This window comes from Doryrhamphus excisus, chromosome 18 (assembly GCF_030265055.1).
Source record: "Doryrhamphus excisus isolate RoL2022-K1 chromosome 18, RoL_Dexc_1.0, whole genome shotgun sequence".
Lineage (NCBI taxonomy): Eukaryota > Metazoa > Chordata > Actinopteri > Syngnathiformes > Syngnathidae > Doryrhamphus > Doryrhamphus excisus.
In genome coordinates, this window is record NC_080483.1 from 6,633,406 (window position 1) to 6,648,313 (window position 14,908).

The 14,908-nt window shown below is 40.8% G+C and overlaps 1 protein-coding gene across 2 annotated transcripts in view; it reads left to right on the top strand.

Annotated features, from left to right (window-relative positions):
* The first annotated feature begins 41 nt into the window (after nucleotides 1–41).
* aldh1l1 (aldehyde dehydrogenase 1 family, member L1) overlaps nucleotides 42–14,908 on the top strand; it is a 28,135-nt gene continuing 13,268 nt past the window's right edge. Inside the window, exons 1-8 of one of the 2 annotated variants that reach the window (XM_058054641.1) lie at nucleotides 42–63; nucleotides 5,421–5,566; nucleotides 8,439–8,673; nucleotides 10,695–10,860; nucleotides 11,442–11,543; nucleotides 13,195–13,284; nucleotides 13,973–14,110; nucleotides 14,757–14,882. In XM_058054641.1, the coding sequence (XP_057910624.1) occupies nucleotides 5,440–5,566; nucleotides 8,439–8,673; nucleotides 10,695–10,860; nucleotides 11,442–11,543; nucleotides 13,195–13,284; nucleotides 13,973–14,110; nucleotides 14,757–14,882 (984 nt within the window). In that variant the 5' untranslated portion in view covers nucleotides 42–63; nucleotides 5,421–5,439. Of the gene's footprint in view, nucleotides 64–2,460; nucleotides 2,627–5,420; nucleotides 5,567–8,438; nucleotides 8,674–10,694; nucleotides 10,861–11,441; nucleotides 11,544–13,194; nucleotides 13,285–13,972; nucleotides 14,111–14,756; nucleotides 14,883–14,908 lie in introns of those variants that run through there. The other variant, XM_058054640.1, reaches the window with a different exon arrangement.

A 14,908-nucleotide genomic window follows, 5' to 3' on the forward strand; every position in this document is an offset into this window, starting at 1 on the left:
AGTCTACCGCCGCCTCCCCGTCTAATTCCTCGTCGAACACCGGTGGAAAACCAAGTAGATCAGGTCAGAACATGTGGATCTTCCACTGCTTTCCAAATTTGTCCTTCCCTGCAACAAGTGCCCCCCCCCCCCCCCCAACGAATGTTCAGCACAGCAGGTGACATTAGAACAGCAGAGCAGTTGGCTTCTTCCTGAATTGTGAAACAATTTTAAAAGGGTATAAGTTGTTTTCCACTTTCTGCTCCCCACTACTGTATTAGCCTAGCTGCTAGCGCATCCATATTAGCAGTATGTTTTACATATGAACAAACATTGATTGCACTGCTGTCACTTTAACCTTGTTGTTGCTGTACTGTATTTTTTACAGCAGTAATTATTGTTTGCTTTACTCCACCACGGAACCACTGCTATTTTCTATGTATTAGTAGGCGAATAGGCTATAAAAATGGAGGTTTTGTGATAAAATACATGAAGAAGACAGTTGGACTCACACAGTGTATTAATAACACAACAAGACAAGAAGTGCGCCATTTTGTACACTAACCTTATTACAGTTAGCATCACCTTCTCAGGTGGGCATGTTGTTCTGTCAGCCACGGTGTCACATTAGGGCGGTCGCAACACTCACATCTCCCCAACCTGGGGCTACATTGTAAGCCGCCATTGTTGTGTCTGTGAAGGAGGTTCTGCAAGCATGACCAGCTGTGGCCGTGTGCTAGATTCCAAGCCCTGTTTTTTTCTGTCTGCGGATGATGTGGGCCAGACGGACTTCATCCATCATGATATTGACACTGGGGATGCCCAACCAATCAGGATGAGACCCCTTGCTCGGCAGGCTGCAGCTTACGAGGCCCTGCAGGACTTGCCACATTCTGGACTTCCTCCGCAAGTTTCTGTGTACCTCCTGTTGTTGTGGTCCAGAAGTAGGTCAAAGATAATTGACGGTTTTGTGTCCACTTCAGGTCACTGAACATGGCAATGAAAATAGACCCCTACCCGCTTACTCGTATTGATGAGGCCTTTAGTTTAAGATGCTTCCTTTCTGCCTATGCAATGCATCTGCCCCATGGTCAATGTCTGAGACCCTCCGCCCGCCTGGCTGGCTGCTGGCCGTGATGGGAACCCACAAGCCAGTCTTGTGTTCATTCATTCATTCATTTTCTACCGCTTTTCCTCACAAGGGTCATGGGGGTGCTGGAGCCTATCCCAGCTGTCTTCAAGCGAGAGGCTGGGTACACCCTGGACTGGCCGCCAGCCAATCACAGGGCACATATAGACAAACAACCATTCACACTCACATTCATACCTATGGACAATTTGGAGTCGTTAATTAACCTAGCATGCATGTTGTTTGAATAATTTTACTTTATTTTAGTTTTATTGTGTGCGAGACTCATTGTTGTACTTTGTATAGAAAATGTTGAAATAGAATATTCCTGTTTTGTCCCCCCTCCCTCCAAGTGTACATTCATTCATTCATTCATTTTCTACCGCTTATCCTCACGAGGGTCATGGGGGGTGCTGGAGCCTATCCCAGCTGTCTTCAGGCGAGAGGCGGGGTACACCCTGGGCTGGTGGCCAGCCAATCACAGGGCACATATAGACAAACAACCATTCACACTCACATTCATACCTATGGACAATTTGGAGTTGCCAATTAAGCTAGCATGTTTTTGGAATGTGGGAGGAAACCGGAGTACCCGGAGAAAACTGCAGAACATGCAAACTCCACACAGGGAGGGCGAGGGTGGAATTGAACTCGGGTCTCCTAGCTGTGAGTCCTGCGCGCTAACCACTCGGCAGCCCGGTCTTGTGTTCATGTTGTGTAAAATGTGTTTACTCGTACAAACATATGCGGAGGTTTTTAACAGTCCCACACTGTGTTCCTTCATTAGGAGGTTAGTTTGGATTCCCCTTTCTTCCTCCTCTATGAACGCCCAATCTTCCTGTCCTGTGCACCCCTTGTCTCACTGTGTGGTATGGTGTATATGTATGGACGCATGATTGCATGATTTGGCTTGTACTTCTGTATAAGTGACAAGATAATAAAGGGGCCATCTCATTATCTCATCATCATCAAAGGGGAAGGAGGGAACCACCCCCAGGGGAGACACACGGGTGGCAGGTGCCAAAGGCTTTCCTGTGCTCACCCCACCTCCCACTTCTGCTCAGTGTCCACACATACGACACCACACACTAATAACATGCAGCTTTGACAGAATAACAGATAGGAAACAAAAGGGTGTTCACTTCAAAGAACCGGGTTGTATGTAACTGATCAATCACTATGATATTAAAGTCTTCACTTCAAGTCCTTTTCCTGGAAGGTATCTTTCCTTGTTTGGCTTTAAAGTACTTTATACAAGGCGGAACATACACATCAGTTTTTAAAGATGACTGATTCATGCTTGACAGTCCTTTTGGTGTGATTGGGTTGATTCCGAGACATGAACAGCTGATAGGTGGCCCCCTGGCTGCCTCATTCCTGATCCGACCAATCAAGATGCCGCACTGCCGTGTTATGCAACAGGCTGCCTGCATGTGTGCTTGGGTGGAGGAAAATAAAGCTACTGTGTCCAACTAATCACTCTCTTTTTTTTAAGACAACCCAGAGCTGCAAGCAGGGGTAAGCATGTGTTTAAGAAATATTTCCTAATTGCATTTATGTTACATTTTTTATACATCACACAAACATGACACTTATACTGAATATAACTATGCATATATATATATGTATGTATATCCAGAAAATACATGTTTTGGCCTTTTGTGCACCCGCAAACTAGTTTGTCTTATTTAAAAATTGCTGACTCAGTATTTGTGTATGGACTGGTAAAGCAGCTTAATATGGGACATATTTAAATCTTATTTCACAACAGAACACAAGTAAGGAAGTTATTACTTGACAAATTTCACTCCATGCACAGTTGATTCAAAAATGTAAAGAGCTGATGTGAAATATAAAGTACATGTGATACATATCAATCAATATACGTATTATCAGCTGCAGCCGCTTTTCAGGCTTCTGATTGGACAAAATGAACATGACAGCCGGGTAATGTGCTTTTATACGGACAGACAAGATCTCTTTGTGAACACCCACCGGAGTTGGGAGACGTGTGTTTTTTGAAAATATGCGCGTTTGTGTGGACATGACCTTAGTTTGTGATAAATGGATTTTGAATGTGAACCTTGTTCTCTGCAGCTGTTAATGACTGAGCCGAGACGGGTAATTGGTTAGAGCAGAATGGCCCAACAACAGAACCGCTGTCAAAACAATCCCTTATCACCACTCTTAGTAGACTTTAAAATCCAAATGACATAACACTGTGAGACTTTTAAAACTCCACTTGGGGGGCTTTGGATGCAGATTATTCTAAATGCACTTGTGCAATATTCCTGGAAAGATCCTGTAATTCTCATTCTGGAAGGTGTTAGCATGCACATGTTCAGACCATGTTCTATATGGTCACAGTTTACTCAATGTGTTCTTTGCACCCAGTTACACAACAGTGACTTAGCATGTTTACGCAAAAGAATCAATGTCTACATGTTTTTAGTTCACCATTCATTAGCTTTCCATACTGGTCATTGTTGCAGGGAGCTGGGGGTCTATCCCAGTACTCTTTGGTAGGCTGGATACACCAGGGACTGTCAGTCATGGTGCACAGATAAAGGCAGACACACTTGCTATATGAATAATTATCACATACTACAGTATTAATTGTCCCTGTACCCTAGAAAGCGCCCATGAATGATACGGGAAAAGGCCGAAATGATACTGTGTCAAAGCCCAGGGCAGTGATACTGATAAAATATAGAGTTTAACCATGTCCAGTATCAGCCCTCGTAGCTGTCCACTCAGAGCGCGCTGCTCTGGTATCACGCCTGTGAAACAACCAATCAATAAACTGAATTTTTTCTGGAAACAAAATGGTCTTTTGATTAAATAGTATGTGATAATAAGCTCATGATTAAATAGTATGTGATAATAAGATCATCACATGGTTTGTCTGGTATCAGCCCCGGTATGATGCCCCCGTGTGCCAGTATCAGCCCGAGACCGAAGGTACTGACACTTGGGGGCATGATACCTGGCCTGATACCAGACAAACCATGTGATAACCTATAAGTATCCAATAGCAACCCAAAAGGTGCTTTAATATTTGGCAGTGGTGGGGGAAAGTCAGTGTTTTGCAAGTCTCAAGTCTTTCATTCCAAGTTGCGAAACAAGTATTAAGTAAAGGCGTCAAGTCAAGTCAACCAAGACAGTTCTAGCCATGATCAAAGTCATAAGGTTGAAATGTTGAAGTCCTTTCAAGTTATAAGCAGTGTTTACCAAATAAAATGTCATTTTTAATGTTGCAGTCTCACTCTCACGATTTTTCAAAAAAATGTTAATTAATAAACAATGTTCTAGTACACGGCCTATTACTAGTCCAAAACATATGCATATTTAAGCAAATGTTACAAATATTTTTTTCTTAAATTAAGCATTTTCAAACATAAAAATTAAGTCAAATACAAATCTGAGGCACATAAAGATCTGTTATTGTCATACTGTAGGTTCGGCACACAGCAATTTGCTTTTGTTTATGATTCTCCGTATATAGCGGGCTGCATGGTGGACGAGTGGTTAGCATGCAGGCCTCACAGCTAGGAGACCCGAGTTCAATTCCACCCTTGGCCATCTCTGTATGGAGTTTGCATGTTCTCCCCGTGCATGCGTGGGTTTTCTCCGGGTACTCCGGTTTCCTCCCACATTCCAAAAACATGCTAGGTTAATTGGCGACTCCAAATTGTCCATAGGTATGAATGTGAGCGGGAATGGGAGTTTGTTTATATGTGCCCTGTGATTGGCTGGCAACCAGTGCAGGGTATACCCTGCCTCTTGCCTGAAGGCAGCTGGGATAGGCTCCAGCACCCCTTGCGACCCTCGTGAGGATAAGCGGTAGAAAATAAATAAATGAATGAATGAATGATTCTCGGTATAGCATGTTGACCCATCCTGGTGTTTAGAACTGACACTCTGCAGAAGTCTGGCTAGTCTCATAGAAATTTCATCTACAACATTGTTGTTTGTTAAACCAGATTGGATGTGATGCATTCAATGAGGCAGAGTCTGTGGGAAAATGTGTTGTTTTGCTAGAAATGGCATAATAATCATGTTAGTTGAATACTTTGAATAGTGTAGTCAATATTGTACTCAATATACACAGAGAAATATTTCAACTCCAAAAGTCCGAGACAGATCCCAAGTCATTAATGTTGTTGACGATATTGTCAAGTTGAATCTGAAGTCATCAAAAATGTGCCTCGAGTCCACACCACTGGCAAAGGGTGTAGAACCGTGGTGCCAGTACGCTGATTTCATGCAGCACATACAGAATGACAGTATTTCCCATGCCCCCCCCCCCCAGACCGCTGTGAGGCGTGAGGATGAAGATTGCTGTGATTGGTCAGAGTCTGTTCGGCCAAGAGGTTTATAAGGAGTTGAGAAAAGATGGCCACACCATTGTTGGCGTATTCACCATCCCTGACAAGGACGGCAAGGCTGACCCACTAGGTAAGTAATATATGTAGTACAGTATTATATAAGTACTAATTTTCAAGGGTATTACCATGAGCTGCTTCTGTGTTTTTAATAGGATTGGTGATAGAGACCTTAGCATGTATCACAATATTTTTTTGGTTTGTGTCGTGATTTGACGACATAATTACATTCAGCAGGGCATTGTTTAAAAGGCGTCAAACTTTAACCCATATAAGTAAATATACTTGTAAAGCATATTTATCGATTTATTGGTAACAAACTGGGCATTACACCAAGTGCATTTATTGTCTACCAATCTTAGCGTTTTGTGATTTTGACTGGTTTATTATTATATTATTATTAGTGTAGATGTGACTCATGTTTCATGACACAGTCTTCATACTCAACTCTTATGTTTGTCTGCTATGTTCCCACGTCTGCCATCACTGTTTCTTTGCAAACTCCACATATTATGGTCTCTTGCTCCACATCTGCTCATTTTATACGTATTTTTACCAGCATAGTGTGTATGCTTCATGGGCTAATGAATAAAATGTTTGTTAATTAAACGCAAAAATCCGTACATTTATTGATGCAATACATTCATTCATTTTCTACTGCTTATCCTCACGAGGGTCGTAGGGCCAGCCAATCACAGGGCACATATAGACAAACAACCATTCACACTCACATTCATACCTATGGACAATTTGGAGTCGCCAATTAACCTAGCATGTTTAGGGAATGTGGGAGGCAACCGGAGTACCCGGAGAAAACCCACACATTCCAAGGGTGGAATTGAACCCTGGTCTCCCAACTGCGCGGTCTGCGCGCTAACCACTCGACTGCCGTGCAGCCTTGATGCAATACATCAATGGCCAATTATGACCACACTGAATCCGTCACGGCTCCGTTGGGGCCACTGGAAGCATTCGGCAAGATTGAAATCCCTGTTGTAGGCTCACACTAGCACCGTGCGGTGCAATGTCAGCTCTGGCCGGAAAGAATCCATTTGGCGTCCTAACTTTTTTTTCAGGCGCTGTAGCACTCTTTGGTCAAGCTGTGGGTTTCCGTCTACCGGAGTCAACGTCTTGTTCCCATTCAGTGTGAGCTGGTGTAACTGAGATGTGGATGTAGCCTGGCTAAATACGAGCTAACTAGCGTTAGCAATATAAGCTTGTATCTACAAACCCAATTTAGCTGACACAGCAGCAAATCGTCTCTAACAACACAGAAAACAACAAAGTGTTGCCTATTTCATCATATTGTTATTATCCTTTATATCTCATTTACTTTCCTGGGAGGTTACTTACGTGGTACTTTTACTGAAGTATGGCTGTTGGATACTTCATACAAGACTGCAAGTAAGCAAGTAGTAATTCATGCCATGCCAGTGCTTTTAATCCCAGCTCGAGAGTCACATCTGACATTTGAGATGGTCGATAGACGGATATAAATAACGGTGTTGAGAGTGCGTAGATGGACGACTATAAATAAGAGTATGCAGGATGTGGGTGGAGCTTGGTCTTGATGGAGATGAAAGAAGTGACAGGCACATTGTGACGCTTTGGCCTTGTTTTGGACTCAAGATGTAGAGACGGAGGTAAATAGAGCAAAAAGCATTTATGTTTACCAATAATATTTACATTTTAACATGTATATTTAACATTTATATTCATATTTACATTTATATTCAGCATTTATACTTAACATATATAGTCAGCATTTATATTCAGATTTAACATTTATGTTTACCATTGAAATTTAGCATTTATATTTAGTTTAACATTTATATTTAACATTTATATTCCACATTTATATTTATATTCAGCTTTTATATTTAACATTTATATTCAGCATTTATATTCAGATTTAACATTTATGTTTACCATTTATATTTAACATTTATGTTTACCATTTATATTTAACATTTATGTTTACCATTTATATTTAACATTTATACTCCACATTTATATTTATATTCAGCTTTTATGTTTAACATTTATATTCAGATTTAACATTTATGTTTACCATTTATATTTAGCATTTATATGTAACATTTATATTCCGCATTTATATTCATATTTACATTTATATGTAACATTTATATTTATATTCAGCTTTTATATTTAACATTTATATTCAGCATTTATATTTAGATTTAACATTTACATTTACCATTTATATTTAGCATTTATATTTACATTTTAACATTTATATTTAAGATATATTCAGCATTTATATTTACATTTAACATTCATGTTTAACATTTACATTCTGCATTCATATGTAGATTTAACATTTATATTTAATATTTATATTCAGCATTTTTATTTATATTTAAAATTCATTACATTCAGCAGTTGTATTTATGTTTAACATTTATATTTACATTTTACAGTTAGAGTTAACATTTAGATTTACCATATTGATTCACCTATTAATTTCTCAATCAGATGGTAAGGAAATTAATGTGAGAAAAATTTGCAATATTTCGAACATGTAACAATTGAACAATTAGAACATGTAAGGGAGTTCAAGGACTGCTGTAGTTTACACGGGAGTTCAGAGTGGAAAGGAAGGACTATGCGTCTTCCTGCTGCTCATAGACTTCCTGTGTTCCTCCTTGCTTCTCCGGTCAACCAAAAACGAGGACATATGGCTATGAAACAGAAACAACAACATGGAGCAGACAACAGCTACAAAATTAAACAGGAAGTGGAAAACGTGGAACGGCACACAATAACTGGACTTTTGCTTTCAGAAAGTATTTTCTTGTTTTTGAATCAGATGTTACTGCAGTACATGTACTGTAAAGTACTTGTATTGACTGCATCTTTCCATCTACTTCCATCATCAGGCCATGATACGTTGGTATTGATACTGTTGTATTTTGGAACCGCAGCTACAGAGGCAGAAAAGGATGGCGTCACCGTCTTCAAGTTTCCTCGCTGGCGTGTGAAGGGCCAGGCCATCGCGGAGGTTGTGGACCAGTACAAAGCCACGGGTGCCGAACTCAACGTCTTGCCCTTCTGCTCCCAGTTCATCCCCATGGAGGTTATTGACCATCCCAAACACGGCTCCATCATCTACCACCCCTCCCTGCTGCCTCGCCATCGAGGAGCTTCCGCCATCAACTGGTGAGCAACATTACTATTGTAGGGGGAAATTTTGCATGTCCACAATCCTGTCCCAGAGGTCCGCTCTTTGGTCTTGCCCATGGTGGAGGAATTGTTAGAATGGAAGAAAGTGTCTCGTATCCATCCATCATGAGTTGAGATAGGGAGTACAGTAATCCCTCGTTCATAGTGGTTCATTGGTTGCTTATTTAGAAATGGAATGAAAATGTGTTTACTACTTTAAAAATAAGATTTTAACACTATTTGAGCCCTCTAGACATGAAGTAACACCCCTATAGTCACCTTTATACTCATTACCTGATATAGTAGACATAATAAGAAAAAATAACACACTAAAAACAAAACATTTAGGCAAAAAAATCTGTAAAATTTGCTTGAACATGCCTGTTTTTTATACTAATAGTATAACAGCGGGATTCACCAAACTCGAACCGCAAAATTTGAACCATGATGTAACGAGGGACGACTGTACTGTACTCTTAAAGGGACAGGACTCATATGTATGTTTCATTGACGCCTAACCACTCTAAGGCAGTCACAAATGTGCTTGCTAGTTGATAGGGAATCACCACTCACTCTAATACGTATTCATTTATAACTATTATTTTATGTCATTTTTTAAACATTCTGTCTCTAACAGTATAGTAAAAGTACCCTAGAGATGCAAAATCCACATGTGATGCAATAATTTCTCCCACCACGAGACACCTCCTACTAAACTATTAATTTATGATGACATCTACTTATAGTGCACTCAAATATAGTGGCAAGTGTCATTATACAATGACAATGCACAGTGGTGTGAAAAAGCAACACAACATAACTGAAAACAAAATGCAGTTTTTAAATTATTTATTATTATTATTATTATTATTATTATTAAGGGAGAAAGAAAATCCAAACCCTGTGTGAAAAAGTGTTTTGCCCCCTTAAGCTAATAACTGGTTGGGCCACCCTTAGTAGCAACAACTGCAATCAAGTGTCTGTGATAACTTGCAATGATTCTCTTACAGTGCTGTAGAGGAATTTTGGCCCAGTCATCTTTGTAAAATTGTTGTCATTCAGCCATATTGGAGGCTTTTCCAGCATGAAGCACCTTTTTAAGGTCCTGCCACAGCATCTCAATTCATTTTGGTTTTTCCTCAGCCATTCAGAGGTGGACTTGCTGGTGTGTTTTGGATCATTGTCCTGCATTGTGACAAACAGATGGCCGTTTTCCTTCAGGATTTTTTGGTAGAGGGCAGAATTGATGGTTCTATTTATCACAGCAAGTCTTCTCGGTCCTGAAGCAGCAAAATAGTTCAGACCATCACACTACCACCACCATAGTTTACTGTTGGTATGATGTTTTTTTTTCTGAAATACAGCATTACTTTTACTCCAGTTGTAATGAGACACACACCTTCCAAAAAGTTCAACTTTTGTCTCATCAGACCACAAATTATTTTCCCAAATGTCTCAGGAACATTAAGATGTTTCCTGGCAAATTCCGATTAACGTTAATGTTATTTTTGTTCAGCTGTGGTTTTCATCTTTGAACTCTGCCATACAGAGACTGTTTTTGCCCAGTGTCTTTCTTATGTTGGAGTCATAACTCATAACTGAGGCAAGTGAGCCCTGCAGTTCTTTGGATATTGTTGTGGGGTCTTTCATGACCTCTTAGATGAATTGTTGCTGTGCTCTTGTGGTAATTTTGGTTGGCTGGCAACACATGGGAAGGGTCACCACTGTTCCATGTTTTGGCTATTTGTGGATAATAGCTCTCACTGTGGTTTGCTGGAGTCCCAAAGTTTTAGAAATGTATGTCTGGATTTTTCTTTTCTCCCTTAATAATAAAAAAAATAATTTAATGTGCATTTTGTGTTCAGTTGTGTTGTCACTGACTCATATCCAAATTTGTTGGATGACTTGAAAGATTGAATTTTGTTAAGCATGTAAAAGTAATAATCAGAAAGAGGGCACATTCTGTCCCACCACTGCATGTTGTCCGTTATCCTTACCGATCAATTTCCACCACACAGGACCTTGATCCATGGCGACAAAAAGGGCGGGTTCACTGTGTTTTGGGCTGATGATGGGCTTGACACCGGACCAATTCTGCTGCAGAAGGAGTGTGATGTTGACCCTAATGACACCGTCAACACCATCTATAATAGATTTCTCTTTCCAGAGGGAGTGAAAGGCACTGTAAGTATGGATAAGTACTGTGAGTGCATTGGCAATTACAGAACAGCAAAACAAAGCATATAGTAACACAAAGCATATAGTTCTATGGTTCTATTTACCTCCATCAGTAGTTCTTATACTGCTGTTTTGCACTGCTATACTGTTATTTTATATTTATATCGTCTACTTTTTTCCCTTACTAAATTTATCGTTGCACCAACCCACCAGAACAAATTCCTTGTATGATGTCAAATATACCTGGCAATTGATTTAGAATAGTTTTCTGCACGTAAAACCATAATTGTAAGAACTATACAAAGCTGTTTTGTGATGACACAATCTGGGAAATGGATATTATGAGTTTTTGAGTGAGTTAATTTCAGAAGCGGACCTTCTGGAAGGGATTCATGATGCTAACCAAGGTTCCACTTTATTGGTAGATGAGGTCCGATGTTACCTTTGACTTTCTCCTAAAGTATGCAGTGTGCCATTGTTTATCACAGCATCTTCCTAACTGCTGCACGTCTGTATCTGTGTCGTCTTTGAAAGCAGATAAAAACAAAAACAATACAGGTCAAGCATGTAAAAAAACCTGCTTCCAGGTGGAGGCAGTGAAGCTCATTGCAGAGGGGAAGGCTCCACGGATCACCCAGCCAGAGGAAGGGGCCACATACGAATGCATCCAAAAAAAAGACAATTCAAAGGTAACACACAATAGCCACTGACAAATTCCTCTTTCTTCCCTTGGGATTTTTAAGTCTGAAATTAAAATAAATATTTGGGATTTCAAAGTTTAGCACAGTGGTTCACACAGTTGACTTTCCTGCAGCTTTTCCTCACGCAATTGTTGCCATGCCTGTGCAATACTTGCTTTTATAGTCAGTATAGTTACTCCAGACCCCATTCACCCTGATCAACCTCCATGTGCAATATTAAGGGCTCTAAATGTAATATACTAAGTTCTATGTGAAGTATTTCCATAATGCCTCATATTAACTCTCCAACAAGATCTCAGTGTATAGACTGGTCATATATCTCATCTCGTTTCATATCTACATACTGTATTGTATATAACCCTGGGAAAAACTGTTGATTTTGGGTACTTGGTACTTGAGTTGTTTATATTGTTTATTTTTCTATATTGTGTATTTTGTACTGCTTAACTGACTCTGTACTCTTGCTGCTGTGCAATACAAATTTCCCCACTGAGGGACGAATAAAGGCATATCTTAATCTTAATCTTAATCCACAGACTTGACAACATGTCGTCCATGGATTGCGTAAGTGCTGTGGACAATAGATCACCTGTATTACACCTTGAACTGTAAAAGCCAAGCATACGTTACGATAGGAGGAGGACAGTAAAATGAGAATAAAAGATAATCAAGCCAACACAAGCCACCCAGACATACAGAAATACAGAAAAAAAGCAACAAACACAAGGGGTCTCCTGAAACATCCATCAGATGGTGGGCATCAGACTTTGAAAAACATCTCAGAGTTGGAATAGGTGACTTTTTAAAACCTGGTAATGGCAACAGTCCGTTGGTTACCGATCCGGTGGTACGGGTAGCCCTTGTGAGATTTTCTACCAAGGCACCAATTGCTGCAGCTGTGTTACTGATCAGGATTAGCATTCAAAGAGCAGAACACTGATGAGTCCAACCAGGAAGTCTATTGTGGATCTTGTCAGATCCTGTGGTAGAGTCTGGCTATTGGCTCCAGGATTTCATTTGTTGTGAAAGTGGACAATTTGACAGCATTAAGATGTGTTTTTGAGACAGCCCCTTAACTGTGAATTCTGGGTGGCCGTCAACCAGCCTGGGAGGAGGATCAGGCACCTCAGGGGGACTAAGGAGGCGTGGAATGAAGCTTCTTGGAGTTGGATAAAGAGATAAGTTGCAGAATGAAAGCCACACCCTCTGTTGGGTCTTGTACATGGGGGCAGCTATGCAGTTGGCTCCATGCTGACATACTGGTTGCCCCGCTCTGTTTGGCCTTTTTTCTGTGTAATGACAGCCTGCGGATAAACTGGGAGAGGCATCAAATATTGTAAATTGTGGACCCCTGTCTGAGGTCATATCAAGAGGGATGCCATTGAGCCAGAAGGCTTGTATTGCTGCTGTGCAATAAAAATTTCCCCACTGGGGGACGAATAAAGGCATATCTTAATATCTTAAAGGCATATCTTGGTGGACCAGTAGGTCGACTGTTTCCAGAGCCGAACGAAGCTTGGGAAGGGCGACAAAATCATGGAAGAAAACATTGGACGAGGGGAAGCTCTGTGACAAAGTCCAATGCATTGTTGCTATGTGATGACTTGTTCTGTATAAAAAGCAAGTATTTCTGTTGCAGATTGACTGGAACCAGTCTGCTGAGGCTCTTCACAACTGGATCAGAGGAAATGACAAAGTGCCTGGTGCCTGGGCAGAAATTGATGGACAGGTATCTATTCAATACTGATTGTATAACCGCTACTCCAACAAAGGTATTAAGTTGGACGGCATGGTGACTAGTAGTCGTATTAGTATTAGTAGTAGTATTAGTAGTAGTAGTAGTAGGCGGCGATCCAATCTCTCACTTTGCATGTTCTCCCTGTGCTTACACAGGTTTTCTCTGGGTACTCCTCTTCTTCTTTCTCTTTGGGCTTTTCCCTTCAGGGGTCGCCACAGCAAATCAATCTCCTCCATCCAACCCTGTCTTCTGCATCTGTCTCTCTCACACCAACTACCCTCATGTCCTCCTTCACTACATCCATAAACCTCCTCTTTGGTCTTCCTCTACGCCTCCTACCTGGCAACTCTAAATGCAGCATCCTTCTACCAATATATTCACTATCTCTCCTCTGGACATGTCCCAACCATCTCAGTCTGGCCTCTCTGACTTTATCTCCAAGGCCTCTAACATGCAATGCCCCTCTGATGTACTCTTTCCTGATCCTATCTATCATGGTCACCCCCAATTAGAACCTCAGCATCCTCATCTCCAATTCCTGCTTCCTCTACGCCTCCTATCTGGCAGTTCTAGATCCACACAAGACTGGAATGGGCTACAAGACCATCAGCATTTCATATTTTGTATACGAATTATTGACAGTGTTCTCAACAAAACTGACTGTCTACTTTGTTTGTAGCGAGTGACTTTCTATGGCTCGTCGCTGGTGGATAATGGCACAACAACAAATGGACAGCCCCTGGAGATCCCTGGAGCAAGCCAGCCTGGCTTAGTCTCTAAAGGAGGCCTGGTACTGTTTGGTAATGACGGCAAGGCAGTAAGTTGTACCATGATATCACCATATAACACATACTGTGTTGTGCAGAAGCAACTCAGGTGCTGGTGCAAATTATTACTAATCTCTCCCTTTTGAACAAACGTGGGGTACGGTGTGATAAATAGCAGTTAAATATAGCAGTTAGATATAGCAGTTAAATCAATGAAAGCAGCACGATTCAAACTAAGGGGACAAGAGGCGGAAAACAGAAGTAGATGAATACTATCAGAGCCATTGAAGTCACATAACCACCAACAAATGTCAAAAATCCTCCAGTAATTGACACACAGATCATTCCCCCTCCAAACACTCCTGCTAGCTTGACATTCTCTCCTGATTTTGGATCAGCATTTGCAGTTAAGGGCTGTTGTCATGAATAGCATTGCATAGCAATTATCGTGTATTCAAAGACCACTGCAAAAAGTGCAAAATCTAAACACTTAATGAAAAAACATTATCTGTGTAGCATAAAAACATAAACATGTAAGCAGGGCTGTGAATGCAGATTGCGGGAGCCTCCTTAGTCCTCAAAATTGTGAGTCAAGGACCAAACCCAAGGAGGGTTTCAAATGAAAAATGAAAATTGTGAAATAAAATATTCCTGCAGAAAATCACATTTTGGGGGGGTAACTCTCTCCACATGTAGCTGCTGGTTAAGAACTTGCAGTTTGAGAATGGGAAGATGATCTCTGCCGCGCAGTACTTCTGCTCAGGAAACAGTGCTGCCGTGGAGCTGACTGAGGAGGAGAAAGGCTTTGCTGAGCAGATGAAGGTAGGCCTTCTCTTCAACACGTGTTA